The sequence below is a fragment of the Natrix helvetica genome (genome assembly GCF_964273705.1).
Source record: "Natrix helvetica genome assembly, chromosome: 1".
Classification (NCBI taxonomy): Eukaryota; Metazoa; Chordata; class Lepidosauria; order Squamata; family Natricidae; genus Natrix; species Natrix helvetica.
The window spans coordinates 197,047,992-197,062,224 of record NC_138548.1 but is presented as its reverse complement, the minus strand read 5'-3'; the positions used below and the strand labels follow the sequence as shown (position 1 = coordinate 197,062,224).

Genomic DNA, 14,233 nt, shown 5'->3' with positions numbered 1-14,233 from the left:
GAAGCCTGAGGACTTTGAAGTTCGATAAATGTTATCGACTTGCACATCAGGTTTTTGTCATTTATTTGTTGAATTGGTTTATTGCTGTGGTTTTGTTATTGGTGTTAGCTACCCAGAGTTGGTATCTCACAAATGGGCAGCCATATAAATATTTTAAATAAATATGCACAGAAAGGATTTCCAAAGGCAAAAATCCCATTTCCACTTCAAGTGTCAGTTTTTTTGAGATAGGCAAAGTCAAGATACGGCTGTTGTTAGGAGTCTTGGAATGTACTGAATGTGATTAAGGGATTGTAAAAGAATGCTGGAAATCTATCAAAGCTCTTTTCTATTTCAACTTACAGTATATCTAACCACCAGTCAAGGTTTCTCAGGATCCTGATATCTTTCCTGCAATGGTCTTATATTCTCCATCACATTAGGGCAGAGGTGTCAAACTCGATTTCATTGAGAGCCAAATCAGGGTTGTGTTTCAGCTTGGAGCTGCCAGGGTGTGTGGTGGTGGTGGTGGGGGGGCATGGCCAGATCAACATCACTCGTGTCGGGGACAGCTGTGGTGGCCTGAGTGTTCTGCCAGCCAAAATGGGCTCTCGAGCTCTGTTTTTGGCTGCAACAGCCTCCTGCAACCCTTTGCCGGTGAAAACAGAGCTCGGGAGCCCGTTTTGGTTGGCAGAGGCACTGTGGGCTGGTCCTTCATTGTTTCCAGGGTGGCCCCGCGGGCCAGATCTAAGTACCCCTTGGGCTGGGTTTGGCCTTGAGTTTGACACCCCTGCATTAGGGCATGGTAGAATTGCCCAGCATGTGGAAAAGGAATACAATGTAATAAATAGATCTGCTTTAGAATGATTTTGGTTTATTGTCTCTGCCTTTTTTTTTAAAGGCTGTCAGGAAAGTTCTGGGAGCATTCCTGTTAAACACACTATGTTGTGATTAAAAGAAGAGTAGCAGTATGTTAAAACAGGAACCACACCAAAGGCTCTATTAACTCTAATGCAGCCAAGAATAGCCCCGCTGGTGAGATAAGTGGAAAACAAATTTAACCAACCAAATAAATAAATAATGCTGCCAGCATAGATCCGGCCAGCCAGGGCCTATTGACACATTCTGGGTAGGGGGCAGCAGAGGGCATGGAAGAAACCGTCTCCAGCCAATTCTCCCCCAATTTCTTTTCAGTGCCAGCAACAGATTCCCTCCCCTCCCCCTTTTGTCTGCTCTGCAATGACTTTTTACTTCCTCTGTATATCGGAGAGCCTTGATGGTTTGTTCACTGCCAACCGGGTGGGACTTGTTTCCCACAAGCATCCTGGTCAATTTCACATTGCTTGAGAGGTGATGTGGGAGGTGATGTGGGTCAGCATGCTTGTTCCTACAGCTTCCCTGTTGTGCCATCACAGTGGCTAATCATGTAGTATTCACAAATGAAAGTTGGCAATGCTCATGTTGGGCTAGAAGCCTCATTGCATTACAATCCTACCATCCAGCTGGCTGGATGGATTTGCTGGCCTGGCCCAATCATAGTTTTAATCTTCAATCCTCCTGGCTAGTATTTTAAATTCCTGGGGTAGATTTTTAAGTTGTCTTAATTTTTATTATTATTGTACAGATTTTATTTAATTTGTTTTTACGGGGTTCTGATGTCTTTCTATGTATATGGTATTTTAACCTTTGTCTGTACACCGCCCTGAGTCCCTTCGGGGAGAGGGAGCGGTTTATAAATTTAATAAATAATAATAATAATAATAATAATAATAATAATAATAATAATAATAATAATAATAATAATAATAATAATAATAATTCTGCCTTCTGGGTGTCAGGTGGCCATTTAATTTTTGTCTCTTCCAAATGTAAATCAGTGTTTTACTTTAGATTTCAAAGCTGAAGTCCTATAGGCCAGACCAGCAAATCCATCCAGTTCACAGAAAGGTAACACTACTGAACTTTTATTGAGCCTCGATATGCAGAATCTGGCAGGTCCTTCCTCCTCCTCCTCATATTTCAATGAATCTGAGACCACTCTGCTTATCTTCGTCAAGGTCATTTTCCTAATTCTGTACCATTCTTATTATTGCCTTCGGCAAAGAATTTATGAGAAAAAGATGAGCAATGCCACTCAGCTGGTTATTTATAGTTTTGAAGGATTTAAATGATAATCTTGCCTCTCTTCTCATCAAAGTAGCATCTGGCATTTGGGGGGACTGCACTTTTAATATAAAAATGATCACATCTAATTTAGACTCTCATTTATAAAGACCCCATGAAAGCGATAGAATACTCTTATCCATTTAACTAATGTGTGGCTGCCATGTGGAGTTTTGACAAAACGGGAAGCCTGGTTAATATTCTGCATGTGACCAGGGGTGGGGGAGGGGAGTGCAAAATTGGTGCCACTTTGGAATTGTAGGAACCAAATGTGGTTACTTGAGCCAATTGTTTGCGGAAGGAACCAGCCAAATTAATATCCAATACCATGATGGAATGACAACAAAGCTTTCTGGATTTTCTCTTTACTTTTTTTGTCCCCAACTGCAAGTTAATGCAAGTAAGAACAACTGGGAGAAGTTTTAATTTCTACATCAGCAACCTGCACCAGATCTATAATATACAGGTAGTTTGACTTACAATCATTTGTTTAGCAATTGTTTAGTTAAGATGATAAGCTTATCATCTGTCTTCACACTTATGATTGTTAAAATATCTCATCAGATTAAAAATCTGGGATTTGGTAACTGACATGCATTTATGAGGGTTGCAGTGTCCTGTGGTCAACATGATTGCCACTCAGCATCTTTCAGCTGGCTTCCAACAAGCAACATCAATATAACGACCGTGATTTACTTAATGACTACCTCAGTTAGAGGTGGAGGTTCCACCAGCAATTATGGTTGTAAGTCGAGGACTACCTGTATTTGTAGTAAATCTTGTAATTTGAATTGGCTTGACTATACATAAAAGTTGTCAATGTGTGAAGAATGGAAACCAGCTAGTGACACTCAGACATTCTGAGGCTCAAAGTGTCAAAGTGAAGTGCTAGCCTCCAGTGGGTAGCCACAATTCAGGATCTTTTTCCCGTCCAATTAGTCAAGTGAATGGGAAGAAGGAGGAAGTTCCACTGGGCAAATACTTAGGCAACATCCCAAAGGATAGTTTGTGTTTGGAATTGGCTGGAGCACTTGAGGATTGGAGCTTTGTTCCAAAAGTTTTTCCACTCTGCAATCTGCTCATTTGTAGATGTAGCAATTTAACAGATGTCTTGTAAATGTAGTTGTTTCAGAACTTGAAGAAGTGTGTAACAGGAGTGGATAAGTAACGCTGCCATTTAGATAATCATAACTTCCAAGTAGCTTATTCAGATATGCCAACATTTTATCTTGTGGGACATTGCTCATTATGAGTACCTGGGTAAACCCTGAGCTCCATCCACTTATTTTGAGAAAACGAAATTTAGCCCTAAAACGGAGAGCCCTGGGAGTTTGGACGCACCCTTTCTAGAACTACTCTTTGCAGCAGGTAAGTGCTCTAAAATGTGCTTTTCTAAAGATGGACATGGTCTTAAGAAACTCCATTTTCTGCCAACTACTACATTTCTGAAGTTTTAGACCAGGGCTGCGAAACTCGCAGTTTGGGGGGGGGGAGTCCCGATATATTACGTGATGATGTGAGTTTGACACCTGCTTTAGTCTCTTCCACAGAATTGTAGTCTATCCACATAACTTTATGAAGTCGTCTGCAGCCAGTTAATTGCTGCAGCTCCACCCGAGGGGTGTTCTTTTTAAAGCAAGGATCACTTAAAAGAGTAATTACAACCCTAGCTCTTGAAAACTTTCTAAGGCTCCAAGAATGCCAAATATTTTTCAGTGGAAACGGGAACAATGGACAATTAGTCAAGTTGGCCCAAGCAAAGTGTTCTTGTCCATTCATACAGATTTGTTTAGGAAACTCTCAATTGGTCTCTTTAAACATTAGTTTTCAGGCCTATTAGGCATCACTGACAACATGCAAAGAATAAAAAAAGGAGGAGGGAAGAGTCTGTCAGGCCTGCAGTTATATTCCTTTTTAGGATCTTTGGCCTGTCGCACACTCTTATTATTTCATTATGCTGTTTCATTAGTATAGTAATTGGGAGGGGGAATAGAAAGGAGTAGAATTGTGGAATGTGTTGTTGTCATTCCTTTCTAGAAGCCCAAGGTCATCTTTTGTCTCCGCACCTCTGCACCTGACCGGAACCAGCTGGGTGGAGATGCCAGCGTGGCCGAAGAAGATTGGACCATGTGATGGATATATGGGTGTGGAGATAAGATCATGAACTTTCAACTGGGTGGAATCCCAGGAAGCTTTTAGATTTGGGATTCCACAGATGTGCCAACATGTCTGTCTTATTAAATTGGAACTTTAAGGATAGCTCTGCCTTGGACTCTGATTTAATTCTGCATGATATTTGGAACGCTGACAGTCACTGCTTGCCAAGAACTAGGAGGGGACTCAATTTTTTACTGTATAAAGGAAGCAAATACAGTCGGATGCCATTCCACGTGTTGCCTTGACAACAAAATTAAAGATGCATCATTTCTTCTTGGAAAAGTCGGGTTTGCATGATTCTGCATTTAACCATTATGACATTATAAAGGTGAAATATTATATACCATAGTCACTCCTGCTATTTTATAAGTCCAAATGAGTGTGGCAAAAAACTAGCCAACATAATCTGTATTGTCCTCTCGTCTACTAGGCAGAGTTTGCTAAATTTATATCCCTCTTTTTTTCTTTTTTTGCTCTAAAGCTCAAGGTGACATGCAGTACATAACTCTTCCTCCTCCCATTTTTTCCTCTCCAATCACCCTGTGAGGTGAGTTGGGCTGGTTCAAAGTCATCCAGTCAGCTGCTCTTTCTGAGCAGGGACTAGAAACTTGGTTTCCCCAATGTGAATGCAACACCTTAACCATTATAATATGCTGGCTCTCAACTAATTATGAAGAGTAAGACTAGCCATGGCTACTTATGATGGTTGGTTATTGCCTCCAGTATCAATAAACTAATTGCCTATAAATGCCAGTTGCTAGGAAACAGGTAATTGCTGGGTTATTTGTTCCTGAATATGGACTCCCCACTGGCATCTGGTTAATTGCTCGGGGAAGTGAATCCAGTCCTAGCTAGATTCCTTCTCTGATCCAATGTGGATTTTCTTACCTTAATACAGTGCTTCTCAATTATTTTCTGTCATGCCCCCCCTAGGAAGAAGAAAACATTTCGCCCCCCCCCCGCGCGACTGTAAATAGTATCATTTGTCTATAAAATTGTTATAAGTATTTATATAGCTTTGTACAGTTCTTTTAATTGCATTTTAACCTCCTCCAAACTGTACATATTTAACTTTTTTATTGTATTTTGTGATATTTTCTATGGACTGTACACCGCCCCGAGTCCCTTTTGGGAGAGGGGGCGGTCTAGAAGCACCAAATATAAATAAATAAATAAATAAATAAGTACACCTCTGCATAACATAGCACACCGGTCTTTCCTCGTCTCCCACCATAGTCACATGCTTTCTTTCCTCTTTCCCTCTTACTTGTCTATCCTTCCTTCCACCCTCCCTTCCTCCTTCCCTTCCTTCCTGCCTCCCTTCCAGTTCCCTCCTTCCTCTTTCCCCCTGCCTGCCTGCCTTCTTTCCCTCCTGCTTATCTATGCTTCCTTCCTTCCTTGCACCTCCCTCCCTTCTGCCTGCCTGCCTTCTTTCCTCTTTCCCTATCCTCCTATCCTTCCTTTCTCCCTCCCTCCTTCCCTGCCTCCCTTCCAGTTCCATTCTTCCCTCCTTCCTTCTGCCTCCTTCCTGCCTGCTTGCCTTCTTTCCTCTTTCCCTCCGGCGTGTCTGCTTTTCTTTCCTTCCTTCCACCTTCCTTCTGCCCTTCTTCCCTCCCTCCCTGCCAGCAGCTCCTCCAGCATCCCAGCTGGAAGCAGCAGCACAACAGTCGCCGTTACCAGGGGCGAAGGGGTGGCGGTGGCAAGATCGGGCGACCACCGCCCCTTTGTCCCTTCCCCAACAGCGGCTGTTGCGCTTCCGCTTCCAGACGGAATGCTGGCAGTGGAGCTGCTGGCGGGGAGGCGAGCTACGCGGTGGCAAAGACGGGCGGTCCCATGCTTCCCTCCCTCCCACCCCCGCCCGAGCAGGCTTCTTGCACAGCTCCAGCCCGCGGCTCCAATGAAAATCCACAGTCCGAAGTGCTGCCACTTCCAGGCGGGATATATTATGCCTCGCCCACGCCTTCGCCGCCGTTGCACCCAGATGGAAAGGGAGCCTTCGCGCCCCCCTTTACGGAGCCTCGCGCCCCCCCAGGGGGGCGCGCCCCACTATTTGAGAACCGCTGCCTTAATAAGACAGTTCTTTAGACTTAATACATTCTAGACATCTTCTCAGAACATAAGTCTAAGACAAGCTTCCATACTTGAATAAATGTCTACTATGACACTTTCTCTGTTAGGTCAGTTAAAGGCCTACACCTGGTATATGTTTTGATGGGCAAATGTGATTGCAAGAATTCAATTCAGTCTGACAGAACAATCCTAGGAAATTCAAGAGTAGAGTCAGTACCTACTTTTTTGCTCAGATAAATCTCAAAACAATTTCCAGCTCAGAATACAATTATGATTCCTAGTAATCTCTGAACCTCCTCAGAAGATTGGTAAAATTCAAGGAGACTTCTCTGATATAGACTGTCTATCAGCTTTCCCTTGTAACCGGGGAGCTACTGAGAGATGATGGATGGTTACAAAGGTCAGCTGATCTGAACAAGGAGGGTGAGCCATTTCAATGAACTAAGTAGGAGATCATTGGACATAACCCAGAATCTCAACCGACAATGGCTGAATAGGGCATAGAATACGAAAAGGGGGGAAAAACAGTCAGAAACCACCAACAGGCATTTGAAGCAGAACTTTTATTCCCTTCCCTTATCAAAGAAAAGGTTCTGGCAGTTGTGCACAACCACAATTTAAATCTTGGAAGGACTAAACAAAGATTTGGCTATAAACTGGCAAAGCAAGGAGCAGCTCCTGCCACTAGTTATTGATTGCCCACAAAACTTCCATCTCAAGCCATTAAAGGACAAAGAGACGAAAGAGACCAGCCCGTCTGCACTCCAGGAGAAGCAGCGGTTTCTCCAGCAGTGGATGGCAACAATATGCACCGGCAGTATCCATGTGCCATATATTTTGTCGGTAGGGAAGGCGGCCTTTCTGGCAACTCTGGGGGAGGGCACAAGTTCAGTTCATGAGCATGAAGCTGGCATGCTGGTGAGAAAATCAATCGAGCCTCCCGCCAAGGAAAGAAAGACACGGGAGGGGAAAAAATGGTTGGAAATCATTATTGCTGCATGTAAACAGATCCACAGGAATCTCTTCCTTCCGAGGGCAACCCACCCGCACTCATCCCTCCCACCCCATAAGCCAACCTCTTTGGCATCACCCCTGCCAATTAGTAAGAGGCAGAAGCATTACAAAGGGAGTTCAGGAGGGGCAGTGTTACACTCAGGCAGAGGGAAGAGCTTTAAGGCACGGAGATATGGAAGGGGCTGCCGGGGATGTGCTCATCTCCCCATTTCACCACCAGGATGTAGTCGCCTCTGTCCTTCAACAGGTAGGTGACGTTGTACAACCGGTTGCCCAAGTGCTTCACCACGATCTCCTCACATGGGGTCTTTGGGCCATGTACACCCACCAGCAACATGTTGTTCCCTGGAGAGAAAGAAGGAGAGAACTAGTAACGGTTGGGCTGAGTGGATCACCCACTTAATTAGAGTGTTTAAAACAATTGGCTTGGTGCATCTCCCTGGATTCACACGTTATGAATAAACTATGTCTCACAAATCACAATAACTAGGTTCACGCAAACCATTAAGCCAAAATCAACCCAATCACATAATAGCCTAGCTAGTACAATAATCTTCCTTCCTTTCTTTCCTTCCTCCCTCTCCTCCCCAAAATATGTAGGAGTTATTTCCCCCCCCCACTTCTTTATTTTTCTTCTTTCTTTTCCATCAATTGTGCAACATTATCACACTTGAATTGACCTCCCTTTTAAGCATATTAAAATGTAATTGGATGCCCCTGTTCACAGATGAATGCATAGGATGGAGCAGTCCTGCTAGCTTTGTTGTATGGCCCATGAACTTGGTTGCACACTGGAGTCTCCTACTGCTTCCCCAATCTTTGAATAAAATTTCCTAAGTGGCTTTTTCAATCACAAAGTAGGGAAATGATTAATCAGCCTGAGTCCTGAGGGATTAACTCCAACATCGAAGGAGTTCAGCAGTTAACCTTTGCCACAAGAATTTGAGCATGTCCCTACTTTGTCCCCCCCCCCCCCCCCCATCAAAATGTGTGGTTTAAATATAGCTTTAGTTTTGACTAATGTTTCTACTGAAGGACCCTCAATGGAAACTGCTTCATCTTCTGCTGTTCAGAACCAGCATGTTAATTTGAGGCATTAAGAAATAAAGCACTGGAGGACTGATGCAAGTTTCTCCAATCTTTTCCTTTCAAGAACATGAATCCCAATGCCCATTTGGAGTGTGGCAAATGTTTGTATTTGGGTTGGGTGTGATAGCTAGAATTCTTCTTGCTATATAGTTTTACTAAGGTGGAATACATCCAGAACATGATCTGGATTTTCATCCATTGTTACTCTGAAGGTCTGAAGGAGGATGCGGCCAGCTATGTATTTAGATATTTCAGATTAATAGGCAGCCTTGAACAGATCAATCCAACTAGTCACCAGGTCCCTAGTCACTGCTCAACTGAGCCCTCAAAAGCTAACCATACCATTGGGGTGTGGCTTTCTAAGAAGCTGTAAAGTATCAGTATATCTGATGACTGGAGGTATGGGATTTTCTATGCAGCCTCCCCGCCCTACAGAGTCATTTACACCCACCTGCTTTGCTGCAATCGACTGTGAAAGAGTTCTTTTGGCCTAGAAAACCCTTGTTGAGGCCCAACCCTTTGGCAACCACTTTGCTGGCATCTGAAGCAAATTTGGGTGCTGCGCCATCAGGTTTGGCTACTCCATCCATGAAGACCGAGGAAGTCTCATGGAGGCTGTGGCTGGGAACGAGGCGGGCCCCTGCCAGGAAGAAGAGAGGAAGTTAACCTTGGGAATTACAACACATCCAGTCATGTCAAGGCAACGTGCCATTTGTTCTCCATCATCACTTCTTAGATGAAAGCTCCAGGCTTTAGCAGAATGCAAGGTGACACCAGTTGTATTTCTACAAAACGTCACCGGTTTCCCCAGCCTATGTCCCTTCAAATGGTTGAGGGCTTCTTCTAGAGATGATGGGACTTCAACAGTGAAGAGGGGAAAAATTGAAAAATACAGACATAAAATTAGAAATTAAGATCACAGGCAAGTTTTTTTTCTCCCATTGTGTGCTTACCTGTGATTTTAGCTTTGAAAGGACTGCCAGCAATGTGATATGGACCACCGAATTTGATGGAGATGAGGTAGCTGCCAGGTGCCATGGGTGTGTAAATGACTTTGTAGCCCTCTGAGCACTCTTGGCAGTCCATCTTCACCTTTGAGGGACCATCAATAGTGACAGACAGCGCCCCAGGCCCAGCGTTTGTAGTGTTGACTATGAATTCAGCAGGGTTTCCTACAGACCAGAGGGAGGGAGACAAAGAACACATGAAACCAGATAGGTAGCTGTTGTGGCCCAGCAGGATCCGGTTGAGCTGCTGATGGACTCAGATAGCGAGGAACCATATGAGTCTGCCCTGGATGATATGGAGGACCCTGTGCAGGGTTCAGATTCAGAACAGGGACAAGAGAGGCTGGTTGGCCGCCAGGAGGCGCCTGAGGCATGGAGCAGTGGGGAGGATCAAAGGCAGTTTGTTCCTGATGCTAGATTGAGAAGGGCTGAGAAACGGAAGCAGCAACTCCGTAGGCAGACTCACAGAAGTTGACTAAGCACAGGTGGTTGTGGATTGGCCCCTCCCAAGAGAGATTATAGGTGAGGCGTTGGGAGGGGACATTTGCAGGAAACAACCGTTCGAATTAGTAGTTAAGAAAATCTATCTCTGTATTCTAGCCGTGTCTGTTCATTTGGACTATCTGCGTTGCTTCATTTGAATTATCTGAGTTGCTGCAGAGCTGCTCTATTGAACGTGAGTTGTCTGGGCCCTCAGCCAAAGGATTAGTTATCTCAGTAATTAAACAGTGGCAAACAGCCAAGCCTGTTTCTGGTTTATTCACAGGCGTGGGAGAGGTGTGTGTGTGTGTGTGTTTCAGAACAGGTAGCTTTTACCAAAATCTCACAGTAGTCTTTGGCTTTAGTCGAGGTTCCTTTTTACCTGTCACACCACCTTCCAAGCCAGGGCCATAGGCGGATACCATTCCTGGGTCTCCAGCTTGGCCTATTTCCCCAACGCGAATCTTGAAGGGACTGCCAGGTATGTGGCTTCCATTGAACTTGACATCAACTGAGTAGATGCCATTCTCACGGGGAATGAAGCGCACTGCATACTTGTCTGTAGCAACACAAAGGTGGAGAAATGAGCATCTTAAAGAGACGTGAATCTTAAAATGATTACCTTACACAGGAAAATGAAAGGACAGATAACTAATTTTTTGCTCTCTCTTCTGAATCTGATGTTAACACTACTCTCCGTGTGAAAATCATACAATATACAGGTAGTCTTTGAGTTACAACCATAATTGAGCCCAAAATTTAGGTTGCTAAGTGAAACATTTGTTAAGTGAGTTTTGCCCCATTTTGTGACTTTTCTTGCCACACTTAAGTGGATCATTACATAGTAACATGGTTGCTAAATGAATCTGGATTTTCCTTGTTGCAAAAACTGATCACATGACCCCAGCACACTGCAACCATCATACATATGAACCAGTTGTGAAGCATCTGAATTTTGATCATATGACCATAGGGATGCTGCAATGGTTGTGTGAGAAACAGTCATAAGTCACTTTTTTCAATGCCATTGTAGGTTTGAACGGTCACTAAATGAACTGTTGTAAGTCAAGGACTACCTGTAGACAAGTATATCACATCAAACCTGAGCAGTATGTAAGACAGTATAAAGGAAGATGTGCCTATGTACTGTATGAGTAAAAATCTTTAAAATGTTAATTTAAGAGCAAGACACAACAAACATGTTTGGAACAGGTTCAGGCTTGCACAAATATATTAACAAATTAGATGTGTGTTACTGATTAGAAGTAAAAGGGGTTTACAGGCAATTCAGCTCTCCCCATTCTCTATGTCTTTACAGGTCCCCAACCTTTGCAAAAAAGACTACTGTACTTTTCGGAGTATAAGACACACATTTCCCCCCACTTATACACCAAATACAGCCATTTTTGGCCTCCTGAAACCCTGCCCCATGTGTCCTGTTTTTGCCAAAAACAGGCCTGTTTTTGGCATTTATGGGGCGCACACAGCTTTGGGGAGGCCTGCAGAGTGCTCCTGGGGGCTGGGGAGGGCAAAAACTATTTTTTTCTTGTTTTCCTCTTCAAAACCTGGGTGCGTCTTATATTCCAGTGCATCTTATAGTTCAGAAAACAACAGTACTTGCTTAATATGCAAATAGAACTGACAAATTTAAACTGATGTCTTCCTGACCACAGAATTGTAAGAACTATAGTCCTAACATTTCCGAAGGGCACCAGCTGATTTAATTTGTCCTTATTAACTGCTTCTTTGGAGCTGCCACTTATTGGGATTGGATCATTCAGTGCAAACAGAGGTTGGATCAGAGGTGAAGGCTCTCCTTTCATGGCCTTGAAAGTAATCTGCAGAGAAGGCAGGGACTTCACACAAAAGCCACAGTTGTCTTATTTTAGCATTGCTCTGCAATTGTCATTGGGTCTCCCTTCACATGCAGTCATACTATTCAACAATAGATTCTCAACCATGCTGCAGCTTGCAAGTTACATGGCAGGAAATTCTGTACGGGAGAAGTAGCAAGTTCTGCATCTCCCCACTCTAAAAGATGGATAGATTCAACTTCATTTGACATAAGAATCCATAAAACTGCAAGTGAGCGGGGATCTCTGGGGACCATAACTTCAAAGGAGTGTTAGTAGGTCATAATCCGTCCCTCCTCAGTTCATAGAGAAAAAAAACAAAGAGGAAAAAAAAGCTATGTACAGAGTTCACACAATCTTCTCAGTAAAAGTAATGACTCCATGGAGTGGAGTTTGCCTCCTGGTGACTACAGATGTTGTTTTCCTGAAGGCTGAGTATGAAGAATACACAGCAAAGAATCGAAGAACAAAGCTTTGCTTTGGGAAGTTGTTTTGGATTGCAAAAGCCCCAGTTCAGCATTGGCTAAATCAGGGCTTGGACAGCTAACAATATGGCATGATTTTTCATATTGTGGCCATCGGTTACAGCAAGCACAGAAATCAATGATATATATAGTTAGCATCAACTTTTAGCAATTACTTGTGTGTGTACACACCAAAATAATGGCTACAATCTTACAAAATCTCCATATCCCTTTGCAAGTTCTTAAAAAGTTTCAGCCATTTCCTTTTAAGTTTGGGGAATTTGCAGGTGTTAACTATTTGTGTTGCCAGCACTTGTTTTACACCGCCACGAGTGAGCTGACCTATGTTGACTTACAACTTGTAGGTGGTTGTGAGCAGATGTGCTTGCTGCTTAAAATAATGAAGCCTTAGTAAGCATACTTGGGGAATGCTGACCAGATGGGAATTGTGACAGATGGAGTTTGACAGTGTTGGCTACCCTATAATTAGAATTGGGGCAGAAGCATTGTTTCTTATCCTGGACAGTTCAGGCTCCAGAATGAGGATCTGTCTGTTGAAGTCCTTAAGTAAGCAGGAAGTGGCCCGTAGCCAAGAATCTGCCTTTGTTTTGGCTCTGGGCCCGTTTCTGTTCTCGCCTCCTGAAGCAGCAAATGTGCACTGGAGAACTAACAGTGTGGGAGACATTTTGTTGCTCTGCCCATCATGGGACTTTGGTAAAGTAGCTTGAAGATACTGCCAATAGTTTTGTCTGCCTCTCTGGAAGGCTGGGTCAGCCCAACTCATCTCTCTTGCTCCAGCTGAGCCATTGCTGTTACAAGACTGGAGGAAGGTAAACAAATGCCTTTTCTCTGGATTTGACTTGTTGCCTTTGGACTCAAGAGAATGTACAGTACTTAGCGGCCTTGGAGGCCTTGGGCTGCCACAGTGGGCAGGAGACCTCTTATCGGAACAAGTTTTGAAGGGGTACAGCTGTTTTCTAATACCTACAATGTGACAACTGATTAGAGCAATGTGTTTCTGACAGAATTAATAATAAAGACTGGTGACTCCAGTGTAACTTAGCTGAATGAAGGATTTACATTACAGCAACTATAACCTTCATTTACAAAGCTCTCCACCGCTTCCAAGCCACATTCAATGCAGGCCGTTTCGTCAGAAAGTCTAGTATGGTGTGGGCCGAGCTACAACTGAGCACAATTACTCCGTGGTGCTGCTACACACCACACCACACTACAATACACAGTTGTTTTCACCAGGAAGCAGTTTACTTTTTTCCAAGTACATGGAAAAAAAGTATTTCCAATGTTGACCAAGAAAGCAATTTAGGTTTAAAAATGCTTCTACATTAATATTGTAGCATGTGTTCCAAAAAGCAACTGGATTTTCCTTGGTTTTTTTCTTCTTTCCTTTGAAAATGTTTTGTTTCTCATCCAACAAACGTCTTCAGTTCAGAAAAAGAAAGCCCAGTTGCTTTCTGGGAAAAGCACCTTTGAGACAACCATAAACTTGGATGATTGAGAATCTCCGCAGACCATTGTTAAATGAGTCTCCCAGGAACCACGATGTCTATTTATACAAAGAACAAAGGCCTGGGATCTGGTCACTGAATAGTCTGATTCTACTTTTGGCGCAAACTGGCATTTCTAGACTCTACTTTTTGGAGCTGGAGAAAGAGACTTTGGTAGCCTTATCCTTTGCTCTAGAGCTGGAGGGGAGATAGATGGGTCAAACAGCCCTTTCATGCAGCAAGCCTAACAGGTCACTTTGCAAATAACTAACTAACTAACTAACTAACTAACTAACTAACTAACTAACTAAATAATAATAGATGATATAACATCTTATATTTTACTATAATTTTAATTTTAACATAATATAACATCTTATATTGTAAGAAGGTACTTGGTTGATACCTAGGACACTGGCAGCAACCCGTATCAACCATTAGCACCAGTC

At 43.3% G+C, this 14,233-nt stretch overlaps 1 protein-coding gene across 4 annotated transcripts in view; it reads right to left on the bottom strand.

Moving 5' to 3' along the window:
• Nucleotides 1–6,913: 6,913 nt before the first annotated feature.
• FLNA (filamin A) overlaps nucleotides 6,914–14,233 on the bottom strand; it is a 90,882-nt gene continuing 83,562 nt past the window's right edge. For all 4 annotated transcript variants that reach the window (XM_081948551.1, XM_081948553.1, XM_081948552.1 and 1 more), the window contains 4 exons: nucleotides 10,342–10,518; nucleotides 9,426–9,644; nucleotides 8,924–9,112; nucleotides 6,914–7,728 (listed from right to left, as the gene is read on the bottom strand). In XM_081948551.1, the coding sequence (XP_081804677.1) occupies nucleotides 7,541–7,728; nucleotides 8,924–9,112; nucleotides 9,426–9,644; nucleotides 10,342–10,518 (773 nt within the window). In that variant the 3' untranslated portion in view covers nucleotides 6,914–7,540. The remainder of the gene's footprint in view (nucleotides 7,729–8,923; nucleotides 9,113–9,425; nucleotides 9,645–10,341; nucleotides 10,519–14,233) is intronic.